This window comes from Aythya ferina (assembly GCF_964211825.1).
Source record: "Aythya ferina genome assembly, chromosome: 4".
Lineage (NCBI taxonomy): Eukaryota > Metazoa > Chordata > Aves > Anseriformes > Anatidae > Aythya > Aythya ferina.
Genome location: NC_140300.1, coordinates 27,958,816 through 27,982,299, shown reverse-complemented (window position 1 = coordinate 27,982,299; position 23,484 = coordinate 27,958,816). Strand labels below are relative to the sequence as shown.

The window sequence follows — 23,484 nt, the reverse complement described above, 5'->3', positions numbered from 1 at the left end:
TAATGAGCACAGGCATCTTCCATGAATTCAACTTTTTAGGTTAAATATAAGATATTGTTGGTTACTATAAAAATCTGGAGATTCAGCAAGCTGGGGTGTTTTTATTTCAGTAAAAGCAGTAAGAATTAAGGGTAGATGAGATCTTAGGAAACTCTTTTGGTTTGCATTTTTTCTTTTGGTGGCAGCAAATAGTATTCCCAGCGTCCTTCAGTTTGCCTAGCAAAAGACCACAGAACATTAATGAGCCACTCTTCTTGTTCCTCTCATGATCCTCAGGGAATCAGGTACTGGGGGAAGGATGCCAGGAGCTGATTCTGCTGCAGGAATGAGGAACACAAATCACTGTTCCTGGAGTGCTCGTCCACTCGGTCTGAGCATCCAGATCTGGCAAAGAAAGTGAGTTGGCTTGTCCAAAGGGAGTGAAAGCCATTGAAGGCAGGGGATATAATCTCCGTAGCTTCATTTTCCCTTTCTAACGCTTCTGCCAAAGATCACCTAAGCCCCAACGAAGTTCTGCTAAATAGAAGAAAGCTGCTGTGCTTAATGTATATGTTTGCCTTCGGTGGCTAATGGAACATTCATGCAGCATATTCGGATCATCTTTCATTTCAGACACGGAGTACATAGCGACTTCTGTTTTTTTCCTCGAGGAATTTGTTTTGTCAGGGCAACATCTGGTTTATGTAAATGAGCGAGGAATTCTCTGCGTTAAGAAGATGATTGCAAAATACTATCTGTGGCCTCCGCATCGGTAATTCAGCCACATACTGTAAAAATAAACATTTATATAGATACAAATGCCGTCGCTTTTTCAGTCTTGGGATCAGCCGAGTGTGTTTTCTCTCCTGAGAGTTACGAGAGAAGGAACAGGGCAGGCAGAAGCGGGCAGCAGAAACCCTGATGGGGCTGAGGGCTGGCACAGCCTGGGCCTGCGGCTCTGCCCCGCTGTGGCAACGCTGCCACCTGCAGGGGCCGGGCCGCCATGTCGGGCCTGGCACCGGGCCTAGCACCGGGGCTGGCAAGGACGCGGCCCCCCGGCCCTCCCCGCAGCCCCAGGCAGCCTGGAGGCTGGGATGGGTCCGGGAGAGCAGGGGCACGCTGCAGGCCGGGCATATAAAGGGCGGGTTTCATTCCTGCTGTGTGTGAGAGCGGGATTCAGCCCCGCTGCCCGCTCTGTCAGTGCAAGGGGATGGCTGCCTCCTGGCTCCCTCCCAGCCAAATTGCAGAGGTCTACGGGCATGTTTGATTTTATTTTGCATAAAGCAAGCTAAAAACTCACTCATAAATTCACCACTAAGCATGGGGAAACAGCTTCTCTGTTAAACTTTCATTATTTTATTTTTTTTTAAGTTATTTTGGTGGCATTTCTCTTGCATGTTTTCCGACGTGGAGCAAAACAAATCAAGCCCCACTTATCACATGAATCATTGTTAAAGGCAGCAGCAGCCCCCTGTGTAAAACCCACCAGTAAAAGCTGGGAGGACGGGGATTAAACCTGGAGCACATTAAATTAGTTCCAGTCTATCCCCGAGTAGGCTCGGCGTTGCTTGCTTAGGCAGGCAAAACGGAAACAGGCAGTTTATAACAAGGCTGGTTTAAAAACTGCGGGGTTCATTTGAAAAAGATTTATATCCCCCACTTACATAAACATTACAGACGTGGGCCGCAAGCGGGAGGCAGATCTGCATCGAAATCTCTTTAAGAGCTTTTTCATTGGGAATAAAGCGGACAGCGTGTACTCGTGTTTGAAGATTGGCCAATGTTTTTGCAATCATCTTTTGTCAGTGCTCCGACTAATTAAAGCACAGCTTGGGGTGGAACAGCGAGACCACCAACCCGTAATTTGTTTGGGTCTGACCAAAGTGCCGATGGCCGAGGTGATGGAGGGAAGTTATTTGGAGACAGGAGGAACGATTGTCCTGAGACTGGTTTATTTTTTCTGTTGTGATAAGTCTAAAAAAGAAAAGTGAAGTCAGAAAGAGAAAAAACCCTGGCTAGATTTATCTTCTCCCCACCTGCCTTTCCCAGCGGATGGTGCAGTTCTTAAATGGTCACATAGAAATCCCATGGCTTTGGGGGTCTTTGCGAGGACCAACCGAGCAGCCTGTGATAAAGGGCTGAGTGTTTGCCCCAGTAAAACTGAGAGACTGGCTTCAGATGGGGGGGTCTCCCAGCTGAGGACTGGAGCAGCTACTCGCATTGTAGTGTTTGGGAGTAGCTTAATGTGACGATGTTAGTTTTGAAAGTTTATATTTAGAAGGATTAAACATACATTACTGTAGTAAATATCTATTCTTATTTTTAATAGTAGCACACAATTTTATTTCTAGCTATTGTAATACCATTTTACTTTGTTTATTTAGGGTACATGTCATGACAGTCATCCAGATCCTGGATTTAACAGAAAGTACTTTTCATATTTCATTTTGATGTTAATAAACAGTGTCTAAGGGAGCTTTGTAATACTATTCTGCCTTCCAAAATAGGATCCAAGTCTCAGATAAATGACTTAAAGTATTTTGTGAGTTGTAATATATAACCAAGATCCTCTGGATTCTCTCATTCAGACTGTAGTTTCTCATGCCTCTTCCCTTTTGCTGCTGTGCATCTCCATATGGGATATCACTTACACCCCGAATGTCTGATTCTCCTGTCCTGTGAGTGGTCTGAAAGAGGGCCTGTTAGAGAATCGGGAGCTTTCTGTACTGTGGAAGGGGAGAAGAATTTTCTAGTAGCTGCCAAAAAAGAAATTAGCGTTTTTCTGCTGCTACAGTGGGATGGCTATGCAGGGGGACGAGCTGTGCGCAGCAACACTTGGAAGCACTCCAGCTTGAGGTGTGGGGCACCAGATAAGAACAATAGAAATTACATTGACATGCTCTATTTTCACTCTTGCAAGAGATTTGTGCAACAGAGACTGTGAAGTAGCCAAACAAACCCATACCAGCAGCTTGAATGCTGCGGATGTGCCAGCTAAGTGGTTACAGCAGGCTCAAGCTGTGCCTGGGCTGCATTGCCACCAGTGTACCTCAGGACCTCAGTGTACCTCAGTGTACCTGGAGGTGAGCACTGGTCTTCTGAGTGGCAGCCTGGTGCTGGGCTCCTGGGCCATGCTTCCTTCCTCTCCTACCGGATTTATTAAGTCTGAATTATAAGCATTATAACTCAGCACATCTTAATATTCTCCTTGCATAATTAAAATAAATAGTTAATATAAAGATAGTTTAGGACACATGCAGGCTTATCTTTAAGGCTGTTGTTTTCCTAGTTAAAATGGCACTTGATATGCATCTCCCCAGAGCTTCAGAGAGAAATTTAAGGAATCCTTCCTACATGAAGCAACTAGGAAGTACATACAAAAGTAACCGAAAACATCTAAAGTTCTTAAATGTTTGGAATGACATGCATGATTTAAGTTTTTTTGGATATTGGGACCAGATGTCCAGCTCGCCAGTCAGCTCCCTTTGCAAAAATGTGATATCAGGAGGGAGTTACGCTGACTCAGGCGCTCGGCCAAGTAGGAGGGAGATCCCAAAAAGCCAAGATCACTTTTCTGCTTGTAGCTCATGCTGGAGGAACGATGGGGAGGAGCTGTGGCAGGAGCCATCTCTGGCAGCCAGGATGCCCCTCATGTGGCTCTTGCAGCTGGCAGTAGGGGAGAGCAGCCCAATGTCTTCTCCATGCAGAGCAAGGAGCCAGCCACAAAGGCACTGCAGCTGCCTGCCAGCTGAGGAGAGGGCCATGTAGCATGGAGCAGCATGACGGAAATTCAGATGTTGGGCATTCTTTCTAATAACCAGCATGCTAGAAGGTCATATAACCATGCACAGGCATGCCCAGCCCTGGGCGTGCAATCTGTTCACCACTGCGCATGGATACCATCCTTGAGGATTTCTGCCGAATTAAAGGGCTGAAAGAGTGGCTTTTATGTAGTACAGTTAAACTTTGCTTAAAGAGGGGGAGCTGTTGGCCTCTGGGGGCGGAGGAGACTTCTACGATGGGATGAGAAAGTTAACAAAAGAATGGGATTTCAGAATTTTTTCACTGTAACAGTATGTCATTGGAAAAATAATCACCATTTTATCTATGCCTGCATTTCGCTTGATGTTTCATACTTAATGTATAATCAGTAGTTATTGAGGGTGCTGCTCTTGTATACGAGAAAGGAAGAAATGTACATCCATACTCTGACATGTCACTGTTGTTTCTGCCATCTGCTGCTCTCTGGATGACAATCTGACTACTTTTTAATGGCAGTGGAAAACTGGAGAGGAGAATTAGGGCTTGAACCTGATACATTTCATAGGCTGAGATACAGCTGCACACTCTATGCTTGTTTCATTTTCCCATTCTGAAAAAGGGAAAGAAAAAGCTCTTCCTTGTACAAATCAAACCATAGCAAGCATCCTCCAGTGAAGATGTCCTGTTATGACAGATTCCTTCCACACACAAAAATGGACAGGGAGGCTCATAACTTACAAACTTACTCATGCGCGGGACATCTGCCTTTAATCACCATGAAAGCCCGAATCCTGTTTAAAGCACGGCGAGCCTTGTACAAGGGCTAGAAATGTCAGTAGTCTATTGTGATAACATTTACTGTACTGATTAACAGCCTCGGTGCCCTGCAGTGGACTGATAATCTGCCTTCGCATGTCTTTGTGCTGCCTTTCTGTCTCCTTCCTGTGGGCTGAGCGGGGCGTGCAGGCGGAGCACTGGAGCTTTCTCATGTGCAAAATCTCCCACATTCACATATTTTGCTTTGTGGTTTATGTCACATATTCTGTCTCTGTCTATCTGCATACCAAGTACAAAATCTTTTACAGACAATGTAAAATATGGTGAAGTTAGCTGGTGTTTGAATTCCTATCTGGAAAATGCAGTAGCATGTGATCCAGCATCTGGTCTCATATGATCATCTCATATAAGTTGCTGTTTTACATGGCCATCAAGCTTCTTGACTCTCAGTGAGTTTCAATGCCTAACATTTTGGTAATTTCCAGTAGTTTCTGGCAAGTATGTTTATTTTATGATAGCTTCTCCCCAAGTTTCTCACAGTGTTTTGTAAGAAAAGGAAAGAAGCAAAAGGGATGGAGGGAGAGAATGCTCTGCTCAGATCTACATCCATTTCCACTGAAATTGTCAATAAAAAGTTGGATTCCAGGGCTACTGTGAAATGGGATGTGTTTTGGCCAAAATAGTACCTTTATTCAACATGTAATTGGAGTACTATCGTTTCTAAGCTGAAAGCTCTCAGGTATGTGCTTGGCCATAACTTGGTTGGAATTGTGATTCGTCTGATGCTTTGGCACAATCTGACTAGCTATTGATGCTTGCAGTAATATATGATAGATGTTGTGATTGTCTGCTAATAGGAAACTTCTCTGGGCAGAATTTGACTGGATTTGTTTAAAAAAAAAAAAAAAAAGAAAAAAAGATGGTGAGTTAAAACGCTCACAATCAAAAAGTCTACAGCAATATGAAAACAGATTTCCTTCGAAGGAGCCCAGTCAGTAATGTAGGCTCCAAAATCCCGTGTGTTTTTCACAATAGATGTGAAATAGATGTGTTTTCCTTTGTTACCTTTGTCCCAGGCAATCTCATTTTTTCGTTTCTGGTACCAGTGTCCACCACAGACAGGCCCGTCACCAGAAGTGTGGAGGCTTCCCTGAGGAGTTGTGAAACATCTGAAGTTAGCCTGGCGTAGGAGTGAAAGATGATACAAAGAACAAAGGGCTGAGAGAGAAGAGGTGCCTCAGAAGGCAAGGCTGTGGCACAAGATGGGGTTATTTTGGCTGTCAAGCAGTCTCTTTTTATAATTTATTGCTCTGACAGCCCTCACAGCATGTCCAGCATTTCTGTATGTATTACCTTATCCTTTCTGCTATTTCAAAATTATTTTTCCCTCACAGCCCACAATTCTTTTCACTGCTATTAAGTACTGTGCCAAGGAGTTTATGGTTTATTCACGAGATGCATTTAATGCATAGTGTTTTATTGCGTGAGACCACTGAGTTTGTGTTTGCTGCTTGTCTTCTGTTCATTAACCCTCCAAAGACTTTCCGAAATATGCGCACCACTTAGAGGTCCTCCACAAACTTAAGAATTGAAAAATCATGGTTTCAGCATCTGTTGTTTCTCCCGTGCTTTTTTTTTTTTTTGTCTAGTTTAAAGAGTTCCCTCGTACTCTGAAATTTTCTTCTGTCTGAAGAGTTTTACGTAAACTGAAGATGTAATTCTTCCTTTTGATAAGGCAGCTCTCCCTCCGGAGAAATTTATTCCTGTAGTTGTTCTGTAGCTCTCTTTGATATTATCTCTGCTTTTCCATAGCTTCTTTGAAATGTATGCGCTGGCACCAGGCACTATATCAAAATTACTCCTGGCAGTGCCACATACTGGAATAAAGCTGCTCCCCTACTTTTGGTACTCTCTTGGTTATGCTGTGCTTCATGGTTTTATTAGTCCTTTTGCCATGGCTTTGAGCTCGCTATGTCAGTTCTGGATCAAAGATGTAGCTGAGCTACTTGGCTTTTTCTTACTATATTCAAAAGCAGCTGCCTGCAGAAGATAGGCAAAAGAGGACAAGGTTATGTGATACTCTCCGAGGCTCAACCATTTGGAGCTCTGGAACAGATGTGGGTTTTTGCATATTTACTAACATTTGACAGAATTATTTTCCCCTGGGAGTTTTCCCGTATTCTTTCTGAACCCACGTAAAAGTTTAGCAGCGCAACAACCTCTGGCAAGGAGTTGCACATTTCAGCGAATTGCATGCAGAACTACCTCCATTCGGACTGGCTTTTGCTGGTTCTTACCAGCCTCGTTTATTGCCCCTTAGTTCCTGCGTTGGAACAGAGCGAGCAGCCAATCCCTACCTCCCTTCTCAAGTCAACTCAGGATTTTTTAGCCCTTTTATATCCCCTGGGTTATCCTTTTTTCTAGCCTTAAGGTTTCTAGCTGGTGATTCGAGCAGGGTTTCACATTCTTTTCTTTGTCCAGAGCAGCCCTCAAATCTTTTTCAGTAACCATTTTCCAGGGCAGAAACCTCTTCTTCTGCAGAAACATTCTGTTCTGTTGAACAACTGATTTGGTTGCACTGTATTTTGCTTGATTTATTCCCCATTTATTTGTTTTCCATCCCTGTGGATTCTTATCCTTCAGTTTGTACTGTCTGAATGCTTTCCCATTGTTCTCTTCAAAGGTGATGTGAGTTTCAACCTCCAGGAATATTTTGTTATCCCCCTGCCCTTTTCTCAGCACTGAACCCCTACCATCTTCTGGCGTTTTTCCCACTATTCCAAGACTTAGAAAAACAAACAACCCCAAAAACACACACACACACACGACATGCATAGCACCGAGATCATTCTCTGACGCGTATTTTATACTGACTGGGCACACACTGCTTTTTCATTCTTCTGACACAGTTTTCACTGTGCTGATTCATGTTTATACTGAATATGTCTGTAGAAGCCATCAGAGCTAAAAGCTTTTGACTGAGTGGGTTGGAAGTTTTCCCTTTTAAATTTTTTGATGAGTCTCTTATGTCAAACATGCAGCGATTCAAGTAAAATTGTCCTTATGCTTAAAGATCTTTCTCTAATAAAATCCAGACTTATTATCATTTTTTTTCAGCATACTGTTGCTGAGCCCCCATGAATCCATTAAATTATCTTAACACAGCTGTAGACTTTGATGATTTCCAACCAGAGACAGAAAAAATGGACTTTATGATGTAATGATACATCGCCAGACAGCATAGCTCCCAGGGATGAGGTGATTTCTCTACTGTGGAAGATGAGATATCAATGGGTTTGTTAGAAGCTCTGTGATGGCATTTGATTTTCCTCAAAACGCATGTTTAAGTTGTACAATTCTGACACAGTAATCAGCAACGGAGTCTGCCTGTTGTAACACAAGACAAAAAAAAAGGCTGAAGAAGTTGCAAGATTTGTGAAAATGGGAAATTTCTACTAAGCACTTGTGGTGCTCAGTAAAGACAGGAGGAAGGTGGAAAGGTAGTAAGAGGAAAATTTAATTTTATTGTTCAAAATACAATTTCTTTTTATGTCTTAAGGAGACTTGGCTAAAGAAATATAGTGGAATATGCTTCTTTGGCTATGGTATATAGGTGGAAACCATTTGCTTAGGTCATGATTGTGGTCTAGGGAGTTGTTGGCTGAAAGAACTCTTCTGGGCTTTTCTATTGTTTTGTTTTGTTTTTCAAATCATACGGCTTGAACAGCTTGTTTAAAATATTTTTGGTGTTATCACATACTAGCTGTTAAATGTCAGTGGCATGTTTTTGGAATTACGCAAGACACATGTTAAAAAAATCTCTGACCAGAAGAGCTTGCAAAGCTTTGTAAAAGCTTTATGTTGTAAGTTAATTTGTCTTGCCTTTGACTCATCACTTTGTTTTGGAGCGAATGCTAACATCATCTACAGCTATTCAGCAGGTATAAATTGGCCAAGAACTGCTGATGCCTCTGGTGCTAACTGATAGACACCAAGTAAGAATCTGGCCGTATGGCAGGGTACTGAAGAAGTCATCCAAAGAGCAGGTGATAATTTATATAATTTTCTTTTATATCTCTTGGCAAACCGAAGCTCCATGTAGGCTTTAAGCCAGCGCTGTTGCATGAGGAAGCAGTCTAGTGCTTGGCCTTCGTGGCTGGTGGAAGTGTGTCTGTGGCCAAGCAGTAAACCAGATCAGAGGACTGGCCTGGGCAAAACGTTCTGTTTTCATGCACTGTCACAGAAACACTTTAGCTGACACAAAGGGAAGAGGCTGTTGTGGCAGGCAGAAGACAAGAATGAAAGAGAATTGGGAGAGTGTGTGCGTAGGATAAATGTGAATCCGTGTCTTTGGCAGCGTGGGCAAGGTTAAAAATAGCTTTTGAAGAGCTTACTGGTTTTCTTTTATTTGTTTTTATTCGTTTACATTAGAATTTTAAGACTCTGTCTAATATGACTGCCTGGAAATTGTCGCTGCAGTTTTGAGAACGTAGATCCTGGGGCAGTGCATAGGGTGGGTGGTAAGGGCAGGGAAGGGACAGGAGGTAGAATTGGCTCTGTAGGAACATTTCATTAAAGACAGAGAAGTCTTTAAGAATAGTGACAGAGGAGACAAGCCCTTGATGCTTTTTTACCATTTCCTGTGTCTCTCACTGTTAGTTTAGTTCTTATTTTTCTCAACTGTTTTCCTCTTTATTTGCATTCTTGGTGGATTTTTCTGTCATCTGTTGAGTGACCAGACAGAGGCTGCCATTCGAGGAAGATGCAAGTCACTTGGTATTGACAGAGGCAAGTCTTAAACCTGATTTGGTCCCCAACAAAAAGGAATGTGATCTTTCTCCCAGTCTTTAATGACTTAGTTTTATTTTTTATGTTTTTACTGGAAGTGGCCTTTACTGGCAGCATCCCACACCTCCGCTCTGAAGCTGCTTGAGAGTTCACTGGATGCTTCATCAGCCTTCCTCTAGGGCTGAAGTTTGCTCCTTCACCCTGAAAGGCAAAACTTGGTCAGCTCTCCCTTGCTGTAAACATAAGTTTGAGACTAAAACTTTCCTGGCATCCCAACTCACTTCCTGTGAAAAGAAGTGTACAGCCACTGTATACCTCAGTTATCAAAATGATTGTGTCCTCTTCTTAAATAGGCAGCCTGTTATTTTATGCTGTGTTTTTTGACATGGACAGATTGACTTTAAAGATCTTCATTTTTTGTGTTATGTTGTGCGTTGGTTATTCTTCAGTCATACCCAACAAATATTTAAAGAGAAAGCAGAGGGTACATTTTTATCAAAACCTACTTAAGTCAAGAATTATGATGATTTCTAGAGCTTCCCATGGAAAAACATAATTTGCATGGGAAGATCATGTGTGCTGATTTATTGTGTCAAATTACCGGTCACCCACAGACCATTTTATGAAAAAGAAATAACTGAAATGATTGTTTTAAAGGGAGTAGGGAGCACAGACATCTTCTCATCCATACAGGAATTACGTGCAGCTGAACCCGAATCTGAGGTGACTGACCTCCTACAACGGCGAGTAACAAACTGCAGCTTCTGAGTTACAGCAGCTAAGTACTGAAGGCAGCAACTCCTTAGCTTGGCAGCATCTCTGGATTTTACTAAAATGATTACTGCTGCAGAGAGCTCTTCCCATCAAAGGACCTGAGCTGTTTTTGCATACCCATCTGGTCCTCTGGTGCTGTCACTTTTAACAGCCAGAATATTCACCCAGGTCTGTCTTCATGCAGATAGCACGGGGCTAATGCTCTGCAAGCCAAAATCCCAACACATAGAAAGTCAAACCCAGGTAAAACATTACAAATCGGGTACACCAACATTAGAAAGCTGCATATCACACAACCCATGAGCCCTGTTTTCTGTCCTAAATTATCAATACCAGCAGCTTTTACTGAATAGGTCAGACATCTACATGAGATCTGAGTGGATCTGCAGGGACATGAGGTAGGATGGTCTAAGCCTTCCCTGAAGAAGAAAAAAAAAAGTTGTTTAATGTCTGCTGTACACGTTGCAAAGCTGGAATACGATGCCTCGGGGCCAGCTCCTGCACAGGGCGTTCCAGAAGCACGGGGCAGTAAATGAGCCAAGAGTTTCCACTGATCCTTCTGCTGGTTTTAAATACAGCTGGGTTTGGGGGTTGTTTTTTATTTTTTTCTCAGATAGATTCTTTGCTGTTTTAAGGCCCTGTGGTTCATGTTCCAAAAAAGTCTGTTAACTCGTGTGACCTCTAAAGGAGCTGAAAATGTTTTGCTTCCTAAACTGAAAGCCACTAGAATATTTACATAATGAAGTAGTCTCTGAAGATTTATCTCCTCCAACCTCCTGGATTTTAAAAGAAAATAAATTCTACTTGCTTGAAGTTGATCTTTGCTTTAATTTTTTTAATGATGTGTTGAGGACAGTGGGCTGGATGGGAAGGGATTACGGTGCCTCAGTTCTCTTCTCAGTTTTGTCAGGGACACGTGTTAATTCAAGTAAACTCTGACCCTCCTCTTCTCTTCTTCCTCCTCTGTTTTCTGTTGTGTTAAAGATGTCCAGTGATACATACTGCTTTAGATTCATACTCAAAGTAAAGCCTTCACAGAAATGCAAAACCGAGTTTATTGCACTTCCTCTTAATTCCTGTCAATCCTTTAAATCACATTTTAAATGTCAATTTTGAAGAGCAATACCACGTTCACTGTTTAAACACTGAAAAATTATTTTTGTGCTTTCTTTGCTATTGTCCCGTCTGCCAAAAGTCAGGCCTTTTGCAAAAATCAGCAAGCTGACGTCAGTTCATTTACCCTTAGGGATAGCAAATTATTACACGGCTTAAGTTATAAAAATAAATAACTAAGGAGGGTGGAGGACAGACATGGAAAACAACAGAAATCTATCTCCGACTCTCCCTGGATTCTGAAGAGTACATGATTATAGCATTAAAACGTCCAAACAATGCAACTGAACAGAAGGCGTTAGAGCTTGGGCCTTAGCTGACTGAATTAGGCGGTGTTAATGTTTTTATACAGCCTTTGGAAAGCTCCGAATTGACCTGTTTCTCTTATTTTTATTGGCTCCCTTGATGATAGACAAATGGGGCTAACCTGAGGCCAACATAACCAGCAGGAAATTTGGGTCATGGGTAGTTACATTTTTAAACCTTGCACTTTAGGGTTGTTCAATCAGGGTAATTGATTGATGGTTCCACGGTGCAGGGAGCACCTCCATCATCAGAGGTGGCCAGAGAAGGACGATCTGCCAGGGGGTTTTGGTGGAGGCAGATTTCCCAGCTCCCTGCGGAGCTGTGCTCTGCAGCAAGGTTGCGAGTCCCTTTTTTTTTTCGTGCGTGCTCCAGTCCAAGTGGCCTGTTTGTACAAAATAGCCTATTAAACTTGGCAATTGTATTTGAAGTCCTCTGTAGCACCATTTCCCAAGAGATAAGGAAAAAACATTCCGGAGAAGTTCATACCCCAGAAAGACCCTCTGTGCGCTCTGAAGTTAACGGCTTATTATAGCTCCTTAATTTCTTTTTCTTTCATTTTTCCTTTGAAGATAAGAGGTGGCAATTGTTACTTTAAGTTGTTGAGTTGTAGCCTTCCCCTCAGTAAATCATCCCGAAAGTTTAGACCCAAATCTTTTTTTATCGTGTATGTTTGAAAGTTTGCCTGAGATGCTGAACACGTGTGCTTGCCGGAGCTACCAGCTCCTTGAGCAGGAGCTGGAAGTGGGCTGGCTTGTATGACCATGGGCCTTCTCTGTGCATTTGGGTAATTTGGGTGTGCAAAACAGAGCATATCCTTTTCAAGAACTTGTCTTTGGTGTTGCAGGAGTTTGCTAAGAGATATCCAGAGATGGGGTGAAGTAGGGGGTTTGTGTGTTGAGGGGGCAGAGAGGGAACAGATGATATGCCTGTAGGTGATGGTAAGTAATACGTGACACAGGGCTTGCCGCTACTTGAAATGTAGATTGATATAGATTGAAGTTTGCTATCTATTCCAGAATAGCTCCAGCTGTAGGCTAATTTTCAGTTCTTGGTGTTTTAGGTCTGGTTGGGCTTTTGTTTGCTGCAAGTGGTTTCCTCCAAGTAGTTGCGTACTTGTTTTGTCTTTCCACATTTTGGGTTCTGCATGATCTGAAATCGATCACAAGAGCAGACAGTTGAGAACTTATGTGTCCAAATGCATCATTTTTAATGGAGAGATCAGGTTTGATTAAACTGAGGCAGGGTTATGCTGAAATGGAGGAACCAACAGCCTTGCCATGAGGGTGGCCTGGCTTCCGGCCTGTGCCAGCCCAGCACCAAACGCAGCAGACTGGCTTGCTGGGCAGAGCAGAGCTGGCACTTGCTCTACGTGTGACTTAACTCTCCCTTCCTGAACACACACGTGGTGCCAAGCCTCCCGAATTTCTAAATGTTCTTTTTTTGTTCCCAAATGTTTTGACTGCTGGAGCTTTGTATTATACTGCTTCACGTCCAAAGTGGCACTTAGCGTTAGGTTTAACATGCGGGTTGTTAGAAAATTCTTCTCTAAGGTATGTGTTCAAATGGCATCGTGACACCTGACCACATTAAAGTCCCTAGAAAGGTTGGTCCATGGCAAAACGTGTATCCGTGACAGGAACAGGGTGGGTCCCAAAGCTAGCAGAACTGTTTCCTATAGCACCAGCAGCACGAAAAAGGGGTTTTGAGAGCCTAATTCCTGCTTTCTCTATGACTGAAATCTGTAAAGAACCAATGTAAGTAAAAAAAATGAGTTTATCAGATGCCTTTTAGTGTTCTGGGTTTGTCAAAGAACAGAGAAAACAAAATAGAGGCGAGGCCAGGAGCCCCTGAAAAATTGCATGGAATATGGCAGGGGACAAAACTTCCCCTTTGTGCACGCAGGGTTAGGTTCTGAAGTCCCTGACCAGCTTAGAGCTGAAGTTATGTATGCAGTTAAAGGCAATTGCATGATTTTGTTGTTGTATGAACCTGTATTTCTCTCTGTTTGGTTTCGTTTGGTGGTTTGTTTGTGTGGGTTTTCTTGCTTTCAGTGAATCTATTTAAAGTACATGGTATTGGCTGTGGTGCCTGTTTACCGTGACTGGGCTGTTTGAAGTCAGCGCAGTAGCAACCAGGAATAGCTGCTTGCTATCTAGACCCTTTGGCTAATAGGACATTTGATATTTCCCTTCACGCTTCAATCAATCCCCACGTTTTCATAGGGAGCTGCTTGCTGATCGCAGGGTGAGGGGCAGGGTGCAGAGGGTGGCGTTGCAGGAGACCTCTGGGGTCTGTCAGGTCACCGCTGCCCCCTGAGGGCCTAGGAAATGTCAGCATACTCGCAGATTTCCCCTCCTTTTCTCTGCCAGCCTTCATCTCACAAGCACATTACGATGATCTTTTAGCCTCCTGCTCCCCACTTCCACATAACCTTTGCCTTTTTCACCTGACAGCCTGGATGTGCTGTGGGAATGAATCTGACCTACCTACAACAGAGGCTTTTTCGGTGGGAGGGACCCCTGCAACAGCAGCAGAAGCTGGCAAATGTGCTGCAAAGGGGGCAGAGGGTGAAGAGCACATGCAAGGCAGGTGATCGCTGCCCTGGAGAAAGACAGCCTGTCCTTGCTCCTGTTGTAGAGATCCTCTAAGAAGCCATGCCAGTCACTTAAACCATGCACTTCACGGGTGGTTCCCTCTGTTTCTAATTTTCTGGGTCTCTGACCTGAAAGCACAGGGTCAGGTTTACAGATGTGCCGAGAGCTCCCACTAGCAACTGAAGTCCGTGGGAGCTGGGCTTTGAACTCTCTGCTCAAGTACAAAGGCCAAGGAAGAGGCCCAAAATGTAGAAGACATGTTTGACCTTGGGCTTTGCCATTTTTATCCATACTAAAAAGAAAAAAAGAGTGATGCTCCAGTTCTCTCATCCTGCTGGTACATGGAGAAGATCTAATAATTAACAGCTTTTTAAGTGCTAATATGCTGATATTGGGAGTGCCTAGGAAAAAACTTGCAAGAAACTAAGGAATTTGTTCATCTGAGCAGCAAATAAGCCCAAGACAAATGAGAATGCAAATATTGATCAGTGTTTCATTAAATGAGCACTGCCTACTCTGTATGCTGCATGGGGCAGGAGTTCAGCAGGGGAAAAATTTGGGAATGTGTGGCTAGAGACTTTCCAAAAGTACATGTAAGGACACAGATTACTACTGCACAGGTGGGCCTAATCCTGGCTAGCTGTTGATGTTGGCTCTATATCTAAGCAACATTCCCTCTTGTGGTTTAAATAACATTTTTTGTGTGTACAATCCTTGCAATCCTTGGAATACGGGGTAGTTTGAGTCTATGCTGCAGACCAAGCACTAAGGCCCACTTCTGTCATCCCCTGCCTTTAGCAGCAGGATCAAGCGTGGTCTGGATGCCTCACGTTGGGTGCTTCTGTGTCTCTTCCTCTGGGTGCTACTGGTCCTTCTAGGCCATATACTCTTGACAGTGGTGATAGCTGATGCTATTTAGGGAGTATACACACAAATCTGGACTTTTTTTGCTGTCCATTCCCCTTGCACCTTCCCAGCATCTAAGCCTCTTACACGAGGAATGTTGCAGGATGCATCCCTCACCAATCCTTCCAATGTCCAGTTACAGACCTGTCATCTGAGAATTTCTGTCCCTTTTTGAACCTGTTGGTTTGGTCTCCAGAACATCCTATGTCAAGTTTTGTACTGCAGCATGTGGTGAGCAATAGGTGCTAACTGATGAGCCCTACACCTTCTCTTTTGCAGAGTATCGGAGAGTCAGAAATGCCCAACGTGCTGAACCAGTTACTGACGATGATCAAGCCTTACAATGAGAGGATGCCAGATGACTATACCTGTGAGGACTTCCTTGTCTTGCTGGTATACATGTATTCTGTCGTTGGAGAAATCAAAGGTGGAAAAGAGCTGGACAAAGCCGAAGAAGAAGTGAAGAAGGCTCTAGCCAAGGCTATTTGTGATGAAGCAGAGCCATCTCCTTTGCTGCAGAAAATAACAGGTAGGATTCTGCTTGTGTGGTGAGAGCTTGGATGGCGATGAACATGGGAACTAGGAGGAGCGTATAAAAGCAACTTGACTCGCCTGTGGTGCAGAGGGTATGTGAGTAAGCATGAGGATTTCCTGTAGATTTGTTCCATCTCCCATGTTCACATATGCCAAATGCTGACAGACTGTACTTGAATAGTGCTGAGTCCGATGAAAGCTCTACAGTTTGTCCTTTTTGTTAGAGATTGGCTAAGTTGGTGTGTTTTCTTAAGGTAATCTTTTCCACGGTTTCTTTCATTGATCAGTGTAAAGTTGACCTTGGAAAGTCAAAATTAATTCTGGAAATGTGTTCAGTGAACCACAGTTGTTTTGTGAATACTAGGGTCTGGCCTGTCTGGCATAAAAGAAGAAATGTGTCTAAAACCAACATTGAGCTTTTTGCTGAAACGACATGAATGTTGGCCTTTAAAAATAGCACACTAAGCCTTTTTTTAGGTGAGCACTCAGAGAGTAGGAAAGCCTTGACCTCTTGCTACCAATGTTACATGTGAGAAAAAAATATTGTTAAAAACGTTCCTTAAAATGAATGAGCTATGGCTTGAGGGTGGCGTATCTGAATGGCGGAAGAGATCTCTCTTCCTGCTGTGGGTTTTCTTAATGTTTACTAACAGTGAACAGGTCATTGACCAGGTCACCTTTGAGATATGGAGCAGACAAATATAAATCAAAATGTTGTAAGGAGCTTAGCATTGAAAGCCTTTGCCAAGAATTTTCCTAAGTGGAGAATCTCAAGGGCAGGAGGATAAAAGTGCTGTTGGTTATTCTGGTATTATTCTCTGTGGATGCTTCTGCTTCACAGTACAGGTGTTCTCTGACTGGTCTGCTGTTGCTTTGAGTGTAAAATATTTTGTTAGAAGGTTCCTACCACAGAATGGGCATTTCAGCCATATTTTCATTGTGCTGTTATTTTAATCATCTTGCCATGGTGCGTGCAGTCTGTAGCTATTTGTGCCTGGCAGTTTTTCATTTTTTTTTTTTTTTTACTTTTACTCTCCTCATTTTCAATATGTACTGCCCAACTTGGTGTTTCAATTGCAACTTCAGTGGTGTCTTCTACAGGATAAGGTGCAGTCCAGCCCCTCATTTCTAAATCTCCATGTTCATATTATGCCTTTTTTTCCTGTGATCCTCAGTGTTTTGAATCACATTTTTTTTCTGTTTGTTGCGCCTAAGTGGGGGAAGATCTGAAATCTCTAAAACTTCTGTCCAATACCAAAGAGAAGCCACATTTCTATGTACATAGAGGCTTCTCTTGTTCTCTGTGGTGGTCTCAGTTTATGTATTTGCAAACACAGACGGACATCAAAATACACACTGTGCTTGTGTTATCTTACATAACCTGTCAATAATTCCATAATTTGATGAACATGCTTTTGTGTTTGATTTGCAATATGCATGTTTCCTGAGTAGAAAAATGATTATCTGGGTTTTCTTACTCACCATCTGTGTAGATGAACAGGTGAATGAATGTTTCAGTGCAAAGTTTCTTTAGTTTATGAAATAAAATTAATCTTCTGTTTTTACTCAGTTGATGGACTGTTAGAAGCATGAGGACTGAAGTACAATATTCACCTTCTTATAAGTATTTTTTCTGCAATGTGGGATATGGGATTTTGAACCTTCAAGTTTATCAAACTTGTGATTTGCATGAGCTGCTTTGGAAAGTTTCAATGTTGGAGAACAGAAGGGTTATTTCATTGTTTTGAAGTATTTATGGTGAGTTGACTTCAGTCGGCAGCCAAGCACCCACCCAGCTGCTCACTCTTCCTCCCCTTACCCCCAAGCAGGATGACATGAGAAGACAGCAGGAACTTGCCGCAATAAAAAACTTGCAGGTCAAGATAAAGACAGTTCAATAGGTGAAGGAAAAGAAAGGAAAAAGAACAAGTGAAATAAAGGCAGTCACTCACCACCTCCCACAAACAGACTGATGCCCAGCCAGTTTCCAACCTGTGGCCACTTCAGGAGCTAAAACCCTGTTGTTGTCTTCTTCTACCCCAATTTTCATTGCTGATCATGACATTATATGGCATAGAGTATATCATTGGCCAGCTCAGGTTTGTGGCAGCTGTGTGCAATCCAACTTTTTGCCCGCCCTGGCCTACTGTTGAGGAGGCAGACTGGGGAAAAGAGAGAAAGCCTTGACACTATGCAAGCATGTTATGACAATAGCCAAAACATTCATGTGTTATCAATACTGTTTTAACCACAAATACAAAACATGGTACCGTGTCTTCACTGCTGCTGTGAAGGCATTTAACTCCATCCCAGCCAGAGCCACTTTAAAATCTTAATGGATGGTTAAAGCCAAGCACGTCATTGTTACACAAGGTTAACTGCATAACACAGAGCCAGGATCCTTGCAACCTTCAATTTCTGTATCTGTGTTTAGCAAAACCACATCTGTGCTTTTTGCACATGTAGATGACAGTATTGCTCCTTGCTGTCATGCCTCTGCCATTTATCAGCATTCTTTGTTTTTACATCTGATTTAGAATGACAGTTCTTCTGACATATACATAAAAGAGCAAAAAAGCATATTAAAACTTGTTGTCATGACCAAAAATAAGGATTGTCACAGGCAAGGGAGTTACAAAATGGAATTTCTAGGAATACCCCTTTGGTAGTTTCCAAGCTTTTATTCATCCAACAGCTTGTTTTCTCAGTAGGAGTGGAATTTGCTGAATTTGTAAATTGCTATGTTTGCTGAACAGATGAATTGAGAAGAATGACCGAGAAAACACGAGCAGCCTTAGACCTTCTTTCACTTAACCTGTGTGTTGCCAGGCCTTTGTTCCCCATCCTGCTCCCCTCTGAATCCTAGGCACCTTGCTTGCTGCTGCAGAGGTAAAGCAAACTGGGTTGGGAGCAGCTCTGAGGAGAAGGACCTGGGGGTGCTGGTTGATGAGAAGCTTGGCATGAGCCAGCAGTGTGTGCTTGCAGCCCAGAAAGCCCAACCATATCCTGGGCTGCATCAAAAGAAGCATGGCCAGCAGGCCAAGGGAGGGGATTCTCCCCTTCTGCTCTGCACCTGTGAGACCAATATAAGAAGGGCATAGGCATATTAAAAATGAGTCCAGAGGAGGGCCACAAAGATGACCAAATGGCTGGAGCACCTCTTCTATGAAGAGAGGCTGAGAGAGCTGGGGTTGTTCAGCCTGGAGAAGAGAAAGCTTCAGGGAGACATTACAGCGGCCTTCCAGAGCCTAAAGGGAGCCTGCAGGAAAGCTGGTGAGGGGCTCTTTGTCAGGAATGTAGTGATAGGACAAGAGGTAAGAGCTTAAAACTGAAAGAGGGTAGATATAGATGAGCTCTAAGGAGGAAATACTTCATTATGAGGGTGGTGAGTCCCTGGCACAGGCTGCCCAGAGAAGCTGTGGATGCCCCATCCCTGGCAGTGCTCAAGGCCAGGCTGGATGGGGCTTAGGGCAGCCTGGGCTGGTGGGAGGTGTCCCTGCCCATGGCAGGGGGCTGGAACTGAGTGGGCTTTAAGGCCCCTTCCAACCCAAACCATCCTGGGATTCTGGGATTCTATGAAATCCAAACTGGGTCTGTGTACCGAGCACCTGCAAGCTTTCTTTCACAGCATAACAGGAGTCCTTAATCTGTAGCAGGGCTGAAAGATGGGGAATAGATGACAGAACCAGTCTCCCCTTTTGGTACAGTAGCTCAGTGGATATAATGCCAAGACATCATCTGCTTCCAGCAGAACCTGCTGTGAACTGTTCTGTTAGCAGCTAGAAGCTGGCCTACTATCCTGAAGTCAGCCCCGCTCTGCAAGGCAGCAGCAGGCACGGATCTGCATTGGTCTTGTGCAGGACATACAGTGTTCTCTCGTTATTTTACTTAGTTGGACACAAGAGCAAAGCTTTGTTGCTCGTAAATGGCCACAGAAGTGAATTGGGCCAAAATCTATTTCAGTAATTCTTGGAATCTCTCATTCATGATAAGAACAGAGCAAAATGTTCACGGTCTCTATTGTGAGAGTTCCATCAAGATAAATGAGAGGATTAATGTTCAATTGGATGTGTCAGGACAGAAAGCTAAGCCAGTATACTGGGTAGCTGCAAGATATGTGCCTTGGCTCACTCGTCACCTTCGTGTTCCCAAGTAGGCCTGCAGTTCCTGAGCACTCGCTCTCCGTTCTGCAGTACATCTGCTCGTACCGAGTGGCTCAAAGGAAAGCGGAGCTGCAGGTTAAAGTTTCAAGCACTGCTAATGATGTATGATTGGACAGTTTTTGTTGTGGTGACAGATAGCAAAATTCATTTTTGCCTTTAAAAAGACATTCAAAAGTAATACTATTTAGGCTGCAAAGCCAAGCACTTCAGAGTTGAGAAATGCCAGTAACTCTGTTTCCCATACAACCATTATTTGACTCCTGTGTGCACTGTAGTGCAGTCTTCAATTTCATGATTGCATAGTGTATTTTCTATGAGCAATTGCTGCTTTCACAGTATAGACTGAACACCACGGAGAACCAGAAAAAAAATATAGCTTCAGTTATTCTTACACATGATGAATAAGGACTGTGCAAGTGCTCTCCATGCCTCTCCGTGTGATATTCAGCAAGTACCTTTCACTGGGTCTCAGCTTGCAGTCTGTGCAGTGGACGGGCACTCTCAGCTTTTTGTGACTCATTTTGGAGCACAAAGAAGAAAAGCATTGTATATGTTTTCTGATACTAGTGATCACATTTCTTTGAACACAGAGGACTTTGTGCGCTGCTTCCTTATACACCTTGTGCCTGATGTCTTGGCTTTAGTTTGGACCCAACGCTGCACTAAGACTGCTTTTGGATCCTTGGTCAATTTAAGCTGAGATTAAAAACCATATCACAGCTGTGGCTCCTCACTTCTGCGTTAGCCCTTGGCTTTCCTTTTCTCTGCAAAGCACATCAGGTGTGCAATTTCAACACATACACATTTATAGTTTCTTTTGTTGCTCACACAGAGCCACTTAAAAATAAAACACAAAACCCCTATAAAGCCACTTCTGTCCATTATTAAGGTTTTGAGGTCATCAGTCAAAATAATAGTTGGGTTTATTTGAGATGTCTTTTATTCATGTTATACTTGTTAAGTATAAACTTATCTATCTTGCCTGCGCCTGTGCCTGTAGGAAATTTCCAGTGATGTGCCTGCCTCACAGAACTGGTGCAAACTCCCCCAAATGTGTCTCATCAGTGCATATAGGGTCGTTTGTACTGTGTCTGTTTTTCAGTGTTACTGTAACTGGATTAGTATTTGCAACAGTGGAAAAGGAAGGGATTCTCAGAGCTGTTAGCCTGTCCATGTGGCTGGACACACTAGATTTCCCCGAGGTAGCCAAGGCTATTACAGCACTCTGGAGAATACACCACGATGCAGCACTTGCGTAAGTTTATATTGTGAAAGATGCATAAGCACTTGCAATTTCCTGGCTTTTGAGTGTTAGGCTTTTCAACCTTGTCGTTGCCTGAACATATGTTTTCCAAAATATATATAGTACATCAACATTTGCATTTACACCTTAGTTCATTGAAGCACTAAAAAAAAATCTCCTAACTGTTAATTAGCATGAAAATGCAACGTGTGAGTCACCCAGCGAGATTTAGGAATATGACAGTATTTTTGTGTGCTTAATAATATAAAAATCTATTGGTGGTGTTGTGTTTGATGGAACTGTTAAATAATACGTGTTGTGGTAGACTATCTTAATGCCTTGGGTAATAAAACTGAATGTAACAGTTCCAAGATTTCTCATGGGTGTAATTTACCACAGACATATGTTCTTCATCACAGTTTCCAGCAGAATGTTACAAATTGGAGGGGAAACAGAATAGACCAAAACAGAATGGATAATGATGCTTTTCAACAGAATGCTGGATTCGGGGGCATTTTGGGGGGGTCTTTCTGGCAGTTGTTAAAAAAAAAAAAAGTAAAATATCCCCTTTATTTTTTCATCTGATCTGCTCGTGTAGCTTTGCAAATATCCACGTAGAGCCGTGTGCCGCTCACAACCCGTCCAAAAGCAATGCTAATAGACTGAAACGGTATGTTTGCAGCAGCTCTGCTCCATCTCCTCCATCTGCACGCCTCTGCGGGAGCCCTGCGGAGCAGCTGTGGAGAGCTCTGCGGGGCGGCGGGCAGAGCACCCTCAAGCTGAGCTGTGGCTCCGTGCCGGGAAGTACCAGGTAGCAGCCTGTAAGAACTTATTATTTATGTTATATTTAGCCCCAAAATAGACTTCTGGACTTTTTTCCATGTCTTTTCTAAATTCCGCGTGCTAAAATGTGGATGTTGCCTTATTGCATTAGATGCATGGTATCTCGGCTGGAGTATGCTGCTTCCATTCACAGGCTACCTGGTGGCATCCTTACCTTACTCCTAGGTCAGGAGTATTTTTCTCGACAGGAACAAGCAGTTCCCTGAGAGAACAGAAACCCTCACTGCTGTTTGGCTGTGTTCTTGGCTTCACCGCTGTTTTGAAGCAGCAGCTTCCCAAACCCAGTTCTCTAATGGGTAGGTAGCTCTGGACCTATTTCATGCAGTTTGGGGAAATATGAAACTACCATTGTCTGAAACCATCAAATCCAAGGGTGACATCTGCAAGATTTCAAATTCTGCATGATTTCAGAATAGCTGCTTTTATCAGGAGTATTTCTGTACCATGAATAAAGTTGCCACAAGTTCAGAGAAAAGCTGGCCCTATCACTGCCTTGCACTGTAGTTTATTTCCACGGAATCCATGAGTTTAGCAACAGAATTAATTTAAAAAAAACAAAAAAAAAGTAATGACTTGAATGGCAACCTGTAGACAAACCAGAGGAGAATTATTCCAGTATTTCAGTGTAGGATAGCTATTGATACTAAGAAATATAACTGGATGTATTTATCTAAAACAAAGCTGCAACCAAATTGTTTCTTGTTATGATTTGGGGAAAAAATAGAAACGTCTAAATTAAAAACCGTCCCTTCTGAGTTTTCAGAGAAATGGAATGCAAGAAAGTCAAAGTTCTTCTGTTCTTTATTTTGAAATTTTAGGAAAGTCTTACGCTGTGCTGTCTTCCAGGCCTTCTCGAGCTCCCATTTTGCCTATTCACGCTCCAAGAGCTCCACGTTTGCATCATCTGCATAGAAAATAGGAACAGTGTGCTCGCGGTGTTGGCTCCTACCAGGGCAGTCCTGCCAGACCAGGGCACGGGGCTGGTGTAAGGGGAGTGCTCCTTGCTTCCAGGCATGTGGGGGAGTCTGGCTGCAAATAGGGTTAGCAGATAGGGATCAGTTCTCCACCAGAGCTAACGTTATAAACTAAACTGTTTATGTTAAAAGTTCATAGAGTGGGTTACAGAGGGTGGGGGAATACCTCGACACGTCGAATAGCTAAACATTTTGAATGTCCAGACAAGCTGCTCTCTGAAATACCCATTAGCTCCTGCATGTCACTGATGCAAAAGGGTCGTGAAGAAGACTCTTCCCAGCAGGTCTGGCCATGGCTGTGTGGTTCAGGTTCTTTCTTTCTGCCATGCCGCCTGACCCCGGCAGTGGGAAGAGATGGCTTTGCCCCGTGCAGCCCTCCCAGGCTAGCGTGGAGATGCGGCCAGTTCCAAAATGTGAGTTTGTTGCTCAGGATACCTTTTTTCCTGCTGCCCCAGCTGCTTTTATAGACACCTAAAACACCCCTCCCTCTGGCTGGCAGTGTGTCTGTGTAAAGCTAAGCATGAGGATGACCTCCTGGTATCTCTGTTATTTTCTTGATGCCTTTTCGCCATCATCCAGTGGAAAGTATTTGTGATGCTCAAGTCCCAGAGGATAGTGAATTGGACTTTGTGGCAGGCTGACTAACATTTATCCTGCCAGGAGCACCAGAAAAACAGGAGAAAAGCTGTGTGGAGAGGCTGCGTGAGAGAGCTCCTACAGTTTAACCC

At 43.3% G+C, this 23,484-nt stretch overlaps 1 protein-coding gene across 1 annotated transcript in view; it reads left to right on the top strand.

Moving 5' to 3' along the window:
- The window catches only part of SCFD2 (sec1 family domain containing 2), a 189,555-nt gene that overhangs the window by 69,436 nt on the left and 96,635 nt on the right, over positions 1-23,484 (top strand). Inside the window, exon 5 of the mRNA XM_084517660.1 lies at positions 15,279-15,528. Within this exon, the coding sequence (XP_084373786.1) occupies positions 15,279-15,528 (250 nt within the window). The remainder of the gene's footprint in view (positions 1-15,278; positions 15,529-23,484) is intronic.